Source organism: Drosophila hydei, unplaced genomic scaffold (assembly GCF_003285905.1).
Source record: "Drosophila hydei strain 15085-1641.00,03,60 unplaced genomic scaffold, DhydRS2 tig00000001-arrow-pilon, whole genome shotgun sequence".
NCBI classification, from domain to species: Eukaryota; Metazoa; Arthropoda; class Insecta; order Diptera; family Drosophilidae; genus Drosophila; species Drosophila hydei.
Genome location: NW_022045643.1, coordinates 6,592,274 through 6,606,715, shown reverse-complemented (window position 1 = coordinate 6,606,715; position 14,442 = coordinate 6,592,274). Strand labels below are relative to the sequence as shown.

The 14,442-nt window shown below is 42.5% G+C and overlaps 1 protein-coding gene across 3 annotated transcripts; it reads left to right on the top strand.

Annotated features, from left to right (window-relative positions):
- Positions 1-1,356: 1,356 nt before the first annotated feature.
- Positions 1,357-14,032, top strand: LOC111592298 (proteoglycan 4). 3 transcript variants are annotated; one of them, XM_030224030.1, is made up of 6 exons: positions 1,357-1,426; positions 6,156-6,226; positions 6,290-6,531; positions 6,599-8,065; positions 8,285-8,996; positions 13,134-14,032. In XM_030224030.1, the coding sequence occupies exons 2-6, from the start codon at positions 6,185-6,187 to the stop codon at positions 13,935-13,937; spliced, it is 3,267 nt and encodes a 1,088-aa protein (XP_030079890.1). In that variant the 5' UTR covers positions 1,357-1,426; positions 6,156-6,184; the 3' UTR covers positions 13,938-14,032. The 3 variants fall into 3 exon arrangements, with proteins under 3 accessions (XP_030079890.1, XP_030079894.1, XP_030079885.1); XM_030224034.1 differs by adding an exon at positions 9,216-11,367 and having other exon boundaries at positions 6,599-9,167; positions 11,494-14,032; XM_030224025.1 differs by having other exon boundaries at positions 6,599-8,996.
- Positions 14,033-14,442: the final 410 nt, after the last annotated feature.

Below are 14,442 nucleotides of genomic sequence, written 5' to 3'. Positions count from 1 at the left end.
TTTTGACTAGTTATAAATTAGCAAGAAATAATGATAGACAATAATTAAGTATATGTTAATATGTATAATTGAATGGCTGTGCCAATGCCCATAGGTTTACCATTAGCAGTTGATGCCAACTGTTTTTTGACGTATATGTATGTGCATCTGCACCTGTATTTACCTATACATTCGTGCATAAGGCAAAGGTACTCAGCAATCAGCGAACGGCATCTAAATCGCCATGACCGCTTGCCGCCTGTCTTGTCTGTCACCACGAAGCACGAAGCGGACGCTGGGCATCCAAAAAAGTATGACTACTAGTATTAATACCTGTTCGGGATGATCACGCCTGCACTGACTCTATAGTTGCATGACCAGCTCATCGGCGTTGTCGTTGTCGTTGTCGTTGCCGGGCCACGATTTCAGTTGCGACAATGACGGATTTTGGCATTTTGGCCCTAAAAATACATACATAGGTGTTAGCCATTTGACGTCGCGGATCTTTTTGGCTGGAGTTGTCGCCGTTACAACGCCTCAGACCGGGTCAAGATGAAGAAGACTTCGACGACGGACAACATTTGCCTCACGCGACTGCCAAGCGCAATAAAAAGAAAAATAAATGAAAAACTAATTTTACTTTTCATAGCAGACAATCTGATGCCCTGAGAATAAACAAATATATATATATTAAAAAATTTATTTTAATTTTAATTCGAGTGCAGTTAATACTGCTTAAGTGCTTAATAAATATATCGATAGTAAGAATTGCAGCTATCGATACATCGCACGCATTCAAAAAGATTGCCAATTAGAAGTCCACTTGCGAGCAGTTTCTTATCAGACAAGTATTAGAGATCGAAATTAGGGCTACCACAGCTATACAGTGCTGCCCATTTCTTTAAGAAATTCAATGTTCTCGACTTTTCAGTGTATTTTGAATGGTTGCACGAGGCGCGATCAATAAGTAACGGACACTTTAGCTTGCAATTCGAACTTATGCAAAAGACGATGAAGACCTTTGAACGTTTATATGTGTGGCTACATACTCGAGCGTTGCCACATCGAAGAATAAATAAATTTGCAGCGAACATTTTTAAATACTTTTGAAACAAGCCTCGTGAGTATTAAAAAAAAATTGTAAAGTAAATAACTCTTTTGTGGCCAGCCGTGCTGCTGTTTTAGCTGCTCTTTAAGCTAGCCAGCCCAGCTAGCCACGGCTGCTGTTGCTGCTGCTGATGCTGTTTTTTGTTTTTTTGCATTTGCTGCGCCTTTGGGTTTTGAAAGCAGTGTTCCAAACGATTTTAGTTAAAACATGCTACGTGTGAGTATATAAACGAAGACGCGTCTTCTCCAAGCTTAGTGCGACAGCGAACTCTTAACCAGCCGGCGATCAAGCTAACTCTCTCTCTCTCTCTACCCAAGCAGCGTTCAACTAGCTATTCCTGTAAGTTCAATCAAGTCGCAAATTTCCTAAAAACAACATCTTTTGTGCATTTCAAAATACTTTATAAGACTATAAAGTGCAAAGTGCAGTGCGTGGGCGCTGAAAAATTCAGTGAGTTGCAGCAAATGAAATAAAGTGACACAAAGCCATAATCAAGTATAATTTAAAGACTTTTAAGAAGTTGTGAAATCTTATGGCTGTCTTTAAAGTTCAAAAATATTCAAAAAATTGCTTTTAGACTGACTATAAATGAGTTTTTATACATTTTTTAACCATATAAATTAGAAATTGTGTTGGGTGAAGTGGTAAAACTATCTAAAAAATATTTTAAAATTCTAGGAAGCGCAATTTGAAAATTTTTAAAATTTGATTAATAATATACAATTATTATAATTGATGCCAAAATTTAAAAGCTAATCTTTTTAATAATATAAGATTAATATAATTGATGCGAAACTTAATTTAAATTTAAAATATAAAATTTAAATAATTTATTAGCGATTTAATTAAGTTTTTTTTATTTCATTGAATTCTTAATTGGAATTTAATTAATTTGAAGCTCTAAAAACCGCACTTAAATCATTTTTAATCCATAAATGTAGTCAATAATATTTATGTGGTGTTTGGGGTAAAAAATAGTTTTTAAGAAATATTTTTAAAAAATTCAAGTTTCAGCAACTAACAAAAAATATTTTTTTTTTAAATTTGGTAAGTCGCAAAAAATAAAAGAAAATAGTTTCTTTATATTTGTTAAGTTCCATAAGCCAAAAAAAAATATTTTTTAAAAATTTGTTGAGTCGTAGAAAAAATATTTTTTTAAAATTGAGTGAGTTGCAAAAAATAAAAAATAAATTTGACAAATATTGCTTAATTGCTTAAATCAAATATTTTGATGCAGATGCAGAGAGTTGCGAAAAATTGCTGAAGATATCGAAATCAAATATTATTAAACTAGGAACTTCTAAAAATAATGTTACAAGTATTCTAAAAATATTTCAAAATATTGAAAATATTTACAATAATGTTATAAATAATCGAAATATATATATATAGAGGGTGAAATAATTTATAGCCCAGTAAAATATATGAAAAATAATAATTTTAATTAGAATTTAATGCATAATGCTACTTAAAAATTGGCTTAAAATTAAGATTTATATTTTTAATATAATTCATATATTTTGAAGAGCCAAGAACTCACATGAAATCCGAGAAATGAAATCTTTAATGGATGCGCATGCATTGACTGAGCTTAGCAATTCAATTTTATTCGCATCATTAAGCTCACGAAGTCGACATTTAGTTGTGTTTAATATTAATTTGTTTTAATGAATTAAAAGACGTTTAATAAACGACCAAAATCGAAGAGACTTCATTATGGGCTTAGGCAATGTTAGACGAAAGATCGCCGCAAGTTTGTGTAACTTGCTAGGCAAGGCCGAGCTAAGCTGATTAAAGCCGGAAAAAAAGAGCTTAAGATCGACAACGAGTCGCTGTCTCCAAGTCATTTATTATCCGAACACAGTTCGCGCTAATTTATAGACTATATCGTTTGCGAGCAAGGTGCAGCTCCTGACGAAGCCTTGAGCGCTGCTTAATGAGGATGCCAAATTCCACACGCCAGATAATATTTATGTGGCCGCAATAAGCTTATCCGGATTTGCTAATCTCGGCTCGCAAGACCCGAAAAAAAAACTGTCCCACTTTGTTTACCCTAGACTTCAACGACTACTGCTATATGACAGCTGCCATAAAAAGCTAATGACGAACACCGAAACGCAAATACACTATTTGCAAATGGTAAGAGTTAAGATCAAATATTGTTACAGCTCGAACCCCAAAAAGAAACACAAAAACGCCTGCAAAAAAACCTTTACCAAACAAAACAGAAACAGCAAAATAATAATACAAACACAAAGAAGACAAACAAGCTAATGCGAATAAATTTATAAAAAGTCGGTTATTATTGGGTCAACCTTTTAGCTGTTGTTGCGCGAACAAGAGCTTCGAGATGGTCATCAGCAAATTGATGCCTGTCTAGAAAAAGACATAATTAAGCTTAAATTCAAACTTGACATAATTACGTATCAAAATTTATATTCGGCCGATTCTTAGACTAGGCTTAATTGCGTATACGCCACATGGAACGCAGTACAAATGCAACAGTTCACAGTACACACCTACCATGATGACTGCCACAAAAGCTGGATGACTGTAAAATTATAGACCCATGTGTGTGTGTGTGTGTGTGTGTGTGTGTGTGTGTGTGTGTGAATATGTTTATTCATATAAAGATCTGTGCACAATGCGTGGCTGAGGCGTCGTCGTCAAAGCCTGTTGGGTAATCTCACCTGTTTGCCATGACGAACACATGAACACGAACACGAATACGTATACGTATGCACAGGCCGTAGTGTAAGCAGCCATGTCTGGCCGCCCGTCCGCCTGTCCGTCCGCCCGTCTGTCTCGCGTTTGCCCAAATGGCAAAAGTTCACGGCAAGATCATCAATGTCCAAGTTATTATTTATTTCGTTTTGTAAGCAGTCAATAAAAAATCTTTTTATACGCCAATCATATATGTATATAGTGAAGATGCTAACGATGCTCAAGATCTCAACAATTGCCAGCACAAATTGTTGGCTATGCACACCTATGCACCCCTCTCTCTCTCTCTCTCTCTCTCTCTCTCTCTGTACTGATTCTTGCATATATTAGCATATTTTCAATCAGTTTTGAGCAATATACATTTCATTTAAATTCTAATTTACGTTTGTTTATAACGGCACATTTACCTGCTTGTTCAACAGAAATATAAGCAACAAAAAATAAACATTGAACAACAAATCTTTAACTAAGATTAAGTATTTTGTATTTAGCGCCGCGATACTTCAAAGAATTTTCGTAAATAATAGAAACAACTCAAAAACCAGTCAACAAATCAAAGACTCGAGTTAGGATCGGGCTTCAAGTAAAAATTAGGCAACAATATGCACAAATTGCGCATTGATAATTCAACATAACAACAACAACAACAACAACGATGACGGCAATAACAACAAATAATAAAGATATAAAGAAATAATAATTTAGGGAATCCAAAGCGCTGAAGGTCATTCGAGCAGATTGAATAAACAACGATGAATGAATCGTCTGTAAAAGTGTTCGACAAAATGTGGTAGCTATGCCGTCTTCAAGAGTTAAGTCATCATCGGACCAGCAGATATACAAATATTAAATATATATTTGTATATATATATATTTATATGTATATATGCAGATTTGCCCAGCTATACAATCCGGCTGGCTTGCCACACGCCCTCTCAAGCTTACCTTTTATTAATGACACCTTTTACCTTATAAATGATATTACAATCGCGCTCCAAACAGGTTTTAAAGTCTTTTAACTCTGTTACAAGCAACTCTTGAAATCTGGATCAGCGTTAGTTTTGCAGCGAATATATATAAATATAAGATAAACTAATTTTACGATGCCTGAGAAAGTGTTTTTCCCCGATGAAGTATAAATAGTTTAAAGAGCTAAGCTAATATGGGAATATATTAATTATTTCATGAGCATATGGCATATGTCATGCTTGTGGCTTGTTAATTATAGTCAGATCTTTAAATAATATATATTCTTCAGCTAGTACGAATGACTGCTTTCGATCTGGTATAAAATATTAAAAGTGTTCGCTAGTTAAACTCGTTTTCGGATTGTCTAAAAAGCTGCCAGATCTTGGACTAATATATCTTTTCATATATCTCGATCAATGCTTTCGATGATCAAGCAACAATGATCAATCGACAATTGGGTCTAAAAAGAAAGACCAAAGGATTACCTTAAATTTGATCAGCTACAGCTTTCCATAACTGTCAATCGATCAACTGTAATTCGATATTCAAAAACTATATATTTTTCAACTTATACTAAATGCATCCATTCAACTGGGTGCAACATCTTTGTGGATTGTATTAAAAGTAGTGCCAAAGCACTTTTGATTCCCAAAGCAACAGCTTTCAGGTTTAAGCAGATTCTAACTCGTTTAAATGAAACCAGATTTTCGAATGAAATACTTTTTTGAACTCATTTGGATTATTATTTACGCTTTGTATTTATAAAAAAAAATATTGTTTATTCCAAATAAAAAAATTCGATCATCTGAAAGATCCGGCACTTTCAAGCATTCAATGACTGAACCTTGCTGCAATGCAGTTTGAACTTGACAAACTTTAGATTTACGAACTCTTTTCGATTATTTTAATATCTATATATAAATTTAATTATCACCAAGGCTGCATAAATTATTGCAAATTTCGCGCGAGGCAGAAAATTCAAAATGAAATTAAATTCGAGCTGCGACAGAATAAAGTATGAAAATTATTAATAAAATCTTAGCAAATAAGATTTACCTTGGCGCCATAACATGAAGTCTTTATGCGTCGATCTTTCGAGCTTGAGTACCTTTTGACATTCGACGGGCTGAATAATTCTAAAAGTATATTTTTATCTGTTATCGCACTTTGTCAAGTGTGAATTCCCGACTGATAATTGATTATTGAGGATTAATAATTTGCACCCAATTTGCATATATAATTATGTTCACATCTATTGTTATATATATATATATTTATTTGGTCAAAGAATTAATCGCTATTATTATATAATAATACTTATGCATATTAGAAGCTAAAATCAACTTTAATTACATTTACGTTCAATTTGCAACAGGTTTTAGATTGAGCGACAATCCACTGAAAATGGTCAAAGCTGGCCACATAATACTTTTGACTCAGCTTTTGGTATGAAACGCGCAAAACATAAAGCGTATTGAATTCCATTTAATTTATTGTTGCATTTTAAAGGTCATTGCTGGCGGCGTAGATCTGAGGAAAGGCGATGATTATGTTGATAATGAAGTCAGCCCAGCCGAATTGGCATTATCGTTCCCCCGAGTGTCTCGAAAAAGCGCAGCATACGACGGGAACATTGAGAAAATCGACGTCAAATGCGATACGTCAAATGGGATGATAGTCGAAGTGGAATTCGCTGAGATATTTAATGGAGTTATATACAGTCAAGGATATTACAATGATCCCAAGTGCAAGTACGATCATTTGAATGATTTCAATTTCAATTTCTCATTTATGGCCGACTTATTCACTCTTCTCTAGGTACGTGAGCGCGGGCAGTAACGAGCGTCGATTTGTCTTCAAAGTGCCCTTCAATGGCTGTGGCAGCAAGCCCTCCTGTTCGATATGCGCTTCTGTGGACAATATTCTAATCATACAGAACGACCAAGACATTCAAGAGAGCTGGGACACGGCACGCAAGATCACATGCAGTCGCAGCGATGAGCAGGAGAAAACTGTTTATTTTCGACCATTTGTTGTCGATATGCTGGAAGTTATATCGGTAGAGACTCCAAGCGGTCCAGTTGAGTGCTGGATGGAGATAGGCACAGGACTTCCACCGAATATCAAACCGATTAATTATACTTTAAAGCTGGGCACGGACATCACATTCACGATTAATGTCAAACAGTCAAAGCAGACCTGGGACATTAACATCTTACAATGTTATGCCTCCGATGATCCATCATTTGATACAGCCACCACAAACAAATTGCAGCTTTCCGATAAAAATGGATGCTCTTTAAAGACAAAAGTATTTGGGCAGTGGAAAAAGCTAGAATCAATTCCTGGTCAAACCTTAACATATTACAATACGCTTAAAGCTTTCAAGTTTCCCGATCGATCTCAGGTTTATTTAAAATGTGATATTGAACTATGTAATGGAGCTTGCGAAAGAAACTTCGCATGCGGAGAGGAATTAATAGACCCAATCAAGCCACATTGCTCCCTCGGCTCAACAGATCCTGCATGTCAAGCAGGAACAACTCGTCCACCAAAGAAGCCAAGGTGTTATCCAGGCTCAACAGATCCTCGTTGTCCTGACGAACCAAAGACAACAGCCTCATCTAATTGTTATCCCGGATCACTTGATCCTCGTTGCCCACAGGAGGCAAAAACTACTTCAAAGCCTCAGTGCACTCCCGGCTCAACAGATCCTGATTGCCAACCAGCCACTTACCTACCTCCACCTACACGACGTCCTCCTGTAACTCCAACTAAACCAAGGTGTTATCCAGGCTCAACTGATCCTCGTTGTCCCCAGGAGCCAAAGGCGACAGCTGCACCCAACTGCTATCCAGGATCACGGGATCCTCGTTGCCCACAGGAGCCAATAACCACACAAAAGCCCCGCTGTCCTCCAGGGTCGACAGATCCTGATTGTCAACCAGCGACTTACCTGCCTCCAACTACACGACGCCCTCCTGTAACTTCGACTAAGCCAAGGTGCTATCCAGGCTCAAAGGATCCTCGTTGTCCTCAGGAGCCAAAGACGACAGCAAGGCCAAAATGTTATCCCGGATCAACCGATCCTCGTTGTCCCCAGGAGCCAAAGACGACAGCTGCACCCAACTGTTATCCAGGATCACGAGATCCTCGTTGCCCACAGGAGCCAGCAACTACTTCGAAGCCTCGGTGTTATCCTGGTTCAACAGATCCTGATTGCCAACCAGCTACCTACCTACCTCCAACTACACGACGTCCTCCTGTAACTCCAACTAAACCAAGGTGTTATCCAGGCTCAACTGATCCTCGTTGTCCCCAGGAGCCAAAGACGACAGCTGCACCCAACTGTTATCCAGGATCACGAGATCCTCGTTGCCCACAGGAGCCCATAACCACACAAAAGCCCCGCTGTCTTCCAGGATCGTCAGATCCTGATTGTCAACCAGCCACTTACCTACCTCCAACTACACAACATCCTCCTGTAACTCCAACTAAACCAAGGTGTTATCCAGGCTCAACTGATCCTCGTTGTCCTCAGGAGCCAAAGACGACAGCAAGGCCAAAATGTTATCCCGGATCAACCGATCCTCGTTGTCCCCAGGAGCCAAAGACGACAGCTGCACCCAACTGTTATCCAGGATCACGAGATCCTCGTTGCCCACAGGAGCCCATAACCACACAAAAGCCCCGCTGTCTTCCAGGATCGTCAGATCCTGATTGTCAACCAGCCACTTACTTGCCTCCAACTACACGACGTCCTCCTGTAACTTCGACTAAGCCAAGGTGCTATCCAGGTTCTAGTGATCCACGCTGTCCAAAGGAGCCCGTTACAACTGCCCCAACTCCTTCATGTTATCCAGGGTCAAAAGAACCTGAATGTCTGAACTGCTTCCCAGGATCACCGGACCCAAGGTGCCCTAAAGTACCAACGACTAAAAAGCCTGGATGTTATGAAGGATCAACCGATCCGAAATGTCAACCAGCTACTTATTTGCCTCCAATAAAAACGACGAAGATTCCAGGAAATCAAATTACACCAGCAAAGCCCGTTTGCCGTCCAGGCTCAACTGATCCTCGTTGTCCCCAGGAGCCAAAGACGACAGCAAGGCCAAACTGTTATCCCGGATCGACAGATCCTCGTTGTCCTCAAGAGCCAAAGACGACAACTACGCCTAACTGCTATCCAGGATCACGAGATCCTCGTTGCCCACAGGTGCCAGCAACTACTTCGAAACCTCGGTGTTATCCTGGTTCAACAGATCCTGATTGCCAACCAGCTACCTACCTACCTCCAACTACACGACGTCCTCCTGTAACTCCAACTAAACCAAGGTGTTATCCAGGCTCAACGGATCCTCGTTGTCCTCAGGAGCCAAAGACGACAGCAAGGCCAAAATGTTATCCCGGATCAACCGATCCTCGTTGTCCCCAGGAGCCAAAGACGACAGCTGCACCCAACTGTTATCCAGGATCACGAGATCCTCGTTGCCCACAGGAGCCCATAACCACACAAAAGCCCCGCTGTCTTCCAGGGTCGACAGATCCTGATTGCCAACCAGCTACCTACCTACCTCCAACTACACGACGTCCTCCTGTAACTCCAACTAAACCAAGGTGTTATCCAGGCTCAACGGATCCACGTTGTCCTCAGGAGCCAAAGACGACAGCAAGGCCAAAATGTTATCCCGGATCAACCGATCCTCGTTGTCCCCAGGAGCCAAAGACGACAGCTGCACCCAACTGTTATCCAGGATCACGAGATCCTCGTTGCCCACAGGAGCCCATAACCACACAAAAGCCCCGCTGTCTTCCAGGGTCGACAGATCCTGATTGCCAACCAGCTACCTACCTACCTCCAACTACACGACGTCCTCCTGTAACTCCAACTAAACCAAGGTGTTATCCAGGCTCAACGGATCCTCGTTGTCCTCAGGAGCCAAAGACGACAGCAAGGCCAAAATGTTATCCCGGATCAACCGATCCTCGTTGTCCCCAGGAGCCAAAGACGACAGCTGCACCCAACTGTTATCCAGGATCACGAGATCCTCGTTGCCCACAGGAGCCCATAACCACACAAAAGCCCCGCTGTCTTTCAGGGTCGACAGATCCTGATTGCCAACCAGCTACCTACCTACCTCCAACTACACGACGTCCTCCTGTAACTCCAACTAAACCAAGGTGTTATCCAGGCTCAACGGATCCTCGTTGTCCTCAGGAGCCAAAGACGACAGCAAGGCCAAAATGTTATCCCGGATCAACCGATCCTCGTTGTCCCCAGGAGCCAAAGACGACAGCTGCACCCAACTGTTATCCAGGATCACGAGATCCTCGTTGCCCACAGGAGCCAATAACCACACAAAAGCCCCGCTGTCTTCCAGGATCGTCAGATCCTGATTGTCAACCAGCCACTTACTTGCCTCCAACTACACGACGCCCTCCTGTAACTTCGACTAAGCCAAGGTGCTATCCAGGTTCTAGTGATCCACGCTGTCCAAAGGAGCCCGTTACAACTGCCCCAACTCCTTCATGTTATCCAGGGTCAAAAGAACCTGAATGTCTGAACTGCTTCCCAGGATCACCGGACCCAAGGTGCCCCAAAGTACCAACGACTAAAAAGCCTGGATGTTATGAAGGATCAACCGATCCGAAATGCCAACCAGCTACTTATTTGCCTCCAATAAAAACGACGAAGATTCCAGGAAATCAAATTACACCAGCAAAGCCCGTTTGCCGTCCAGGCTCAACTGATCCTCGTTGTCCCCAGGAGCCAAAGACGACAGCAAGGCCAAACTGTTATCCCGGATCGACAGATCCTCGTTGTCCTCAAGAGCCAAAGACGACAACTACGCCTAACTGCTATCCAGGATCACGAGATCCTCGTTGCCCACAGGAGCCAGCAACTACTTCGAAGCCTCGGTGTTATCCTGGTTCAACAGATCCTGATTGCCAACCGGCTACCTACCTACCTCCAACTACACGACGACCTCCTGTAACTCCAACTAAACCAAGGTGTTATCCAGGCTCAACTGATCCTCGTTGTCCCCAGGAGCCAAAGACGACAGCAAGGCCAAACTGTTATCCCGGATCGACAGATCCTCGTTGTCCTCAAGAGCCAAAGACGACAACTACGCCTAACTGCTATCCAGGATCACGAGATCCTCGTTGCCCACAGGAACCAGCAACTACTTCGAAGCCTCGGTGTTATCCTGGTTCAACAGATCCTGATTGCCAACCAGCTACCTACCTACCTCCAACTACACGACGGCCTCCTGTAACTCCAACTAAACCAAGGTGTTATCCAGGCTCAACGGATCCTCGTTGTCCTCAGGAGCCAAAGACGACAGCAAGGCCAAAATGTTATCCCGGATCAACCGATCCTCGTTGTCCACAAGAGCCAAAGACGACAACTACGCCTAACTGCTATCCAGGATCACGAGATCCTCGTTGCCCACAGGAGCCAGCAACTACTTCGAAGCCTCGGTGTTATCCTGGTTCAACAGATCCTGATTGCCAACCAGCTACCTACCTACCTCCAACTACACGACGGCCTCCTGTAAGTCCAACTAAACCAAGGTGTTATCCAGGCTCAACTGATATTCGTTGTCCCCAGGAGCCAAAGACGACAGCTGCATCCAACTGCTATCCAGGATCACGAGATCCTCGTTGCCCACAGGAGCCCATAACCACACAAAAGCCCCGCTGTCTTCCAGGATCGTCAGATCCTGATTGTCAACCAGCCACTTACCTACCTCCAACTACACAACATCCTCCTGTAACTCCAACTAAACCAAGGTGTTATCCAGGCTCAACTGATCCTCGTTGTCCTCAGGAGCCAAAGACGACAGCAAGGCCAAAATGTTATCCCGGATCAACCGATCCTCGTTGTCCACAAGAGCCAAAGACGACAACTACGCCTAACTGCTATCCAGGATCACGGGATCCTCGTTGCCCACAGGAGCCCATAACCACACAAAAGCCCCGCTGTCTTCCAGGATCGACCGATCCTGATTGTCAACCAGCTACTTACCTGCCTCCAACTACACGACGCCCTCCTGTTACTCCGACTAAGCCAAGGTGCTATCCAGGTTCTAGTGATCCACGCTGTCCAAAGGAGCCCGTTACAACTGCCCCAACTCCTTCATGTTATCCAGGGTCAAAAGAACCTGAATGTCTGAACTGCTTCCCAGGATCACCGGACCCAAGGTGCCCCAAAGTACCAACGACTAAAAAGCCTGGATGTTATGAAGGATCAACCGATCCGAAATGTCAACCAGCTACTTATTTGCCTCCAATAAAAACGACGAAGATTCCAGGAAATCAAATTACACCAGCAAAGCCCGTTTGCCGTCCAGGCTCAACTGATCCTCGTTGTCCCCAGGAGCCAAAGACGACAGCAAGGCCAAACTGTTATCCCGGATCGACAGATCCTCGTTGTCCTCAAGAGCCAAAGACGACAACTACGCCTAACTGCTATCCAGGATCACGAGATCCTCGTTGCCCACAGGAGCCAGCAACTACTTCGAAGCCTCGGTGTTATCCTGGTTCAACAGATCCTGATTGCCAACCGGCTACCTACCTACCTCCAACTACACGAAGTCCTCCTGTAACTCCAACTAAACCAAGGTGTTATCCAGGCTCAACGGATCCTCGTTGTCCCCAGGAGCCAAAGACGACAGCAAGGCCAAACTGTTATCCCGGATCGACAGATCCTCGTTGTCCTCAAGAGCCAAAGACGACAACTACGCCTAACTGCTATCCAGGATCACGAGATCCTCGTTGCCCACAGGAGCCAGCAACTACTTCGAAGCCTCGGTGTTATCCTGGTTCAACAGATCCTGATTGCCAACCGGCTACCTACCTACCTCCAACTACACGAAGTCCTCCTGTAACTCCAACTAAACCAAGGTGTTATCCAGGCTCAACTGATCCACGCTGTCCCCAGGAGCCAAAGACGACAGCAAGGCCAAACTGTTATCCCGGATCGACAGATCCTCGTTGTCCTCAAGAGCCAAAGACGACAACTACGCCTAACTGCTATCCAGGATCACGAGATCCTCGTTGCCCACAGGAGCCAGCAACTACTTCGAAGCCTCGGTGTTATCCTGGTTCAACAGATCCTGATTGCCAACCGGCTACCTACCTACCTCCAACTACACGAAGTCCTCCTGTAACTCCAACTAAACCAAGGTGTTATCCAGGCTCAACTGATCCACGCTGTCCCCAGGAGCCAAAGACGACAGCAAGGCCAAAATGTTATCCCGGATCAACCGATCCTCGTTGTCCTCAAGAGATAACGACAACTGCTGCGCCCAACTGCTATCCAGGATCACGAGATCCTCGTTGCCCACAGGAGCCAGCAACTACTTCGAAGCCTCGGTGTTATCCTGGTTCAACAGATCCTGATTGCCAACCAGCTACCTACCTACCTCCAACTACACGACGTCCTCCTGTAACTCCAACTAAACCAAGGTGTTATCCAGGCTCAACGGATCCTCGTTGTCCTCAGGAGCCAAAGACGACAGCTGCACCCAACTGCTATCCAGGATCACGAGATCCTCGTTGCCCACAGAAGCCCATAACCACACAAAAGCCCCGCTGCCTTCCGGGATCGACAGATCCTGATTGCCAACCAGCCACTTACCTGCCTCCAACTTCAGGGCGTCCACGTGTAACTACGACTGCGAAACCTAACTGCTATCCTGGATCGACTGATATTAGCTGTCCACATAGTTTAGTGACTTCAACGTCGCCTCCAGATACAACTCCTGTTTATTGTTATCCAGGCTCAGTAGATCCCCGCTGTCCGGATACTTATAAGGGTTCCACGCCCATTCCGGCAACGTATTTGCCACCATTAAGCAACCCTGGCTATGACAGGACAGTTAGAGACGCGAAAAGTAAATTCTTTAATGAGATTAACAAATTGGCTATCACAAATAATAACGTTTTTGAGTTAGACGATGATGAGGACGCTGAGCCCGCGCGAATAAAACGCGATCTTAGCGACTTAAATATAAATCCATTAACATCCACCGATCAAAGCGATGATCTTTTATCCAGAAAGATCATGAAGCGCGAGTTCAACGAACGACAACCAGAGCGGGAAGTCATTTCCTTCACTCTTGGCATTCGAACGGCTATCAACGTGAATTAGCCAGAGTGCAACAGTGCCACCCAATAAACTCTCTCGCATTTAGGTTACCGTGTATACATGTATTATGCCTACATATTTATATTTTACTATTAAACATAATCATTCAAATATACTAGATTGTTAGTGTTGTGTAAGTGTAAGTAATCTCAGCTTGTAACGAATGATTTATGTACATTTTAATTCATACAAATAAAAATACATACAAAACGAAGTCGAAAACTCTTGTTGCATTTGTCTTCTCTTAATATTTGTTTCTTTCAGTTTCCCGCAAATAGTCCTTTGCACAAGAAAATTAACTCAGAGTTGCATTTGAACATAATGCAGATTTGCTGGTTTCCGTAAAACGCAGGGTTGTATTTGAAATTTAGAGGCAGTTTTTTGTAGTATTTTTTATTTGCATTGGCTGTTTCTGCAAACCAAAAAAAAACCAAAAAAAAAACTTTAGTACCAAAATGTAAGTACCTAAATTATTGTACCAAAGGTACAAAATAATTTGGTATGCATA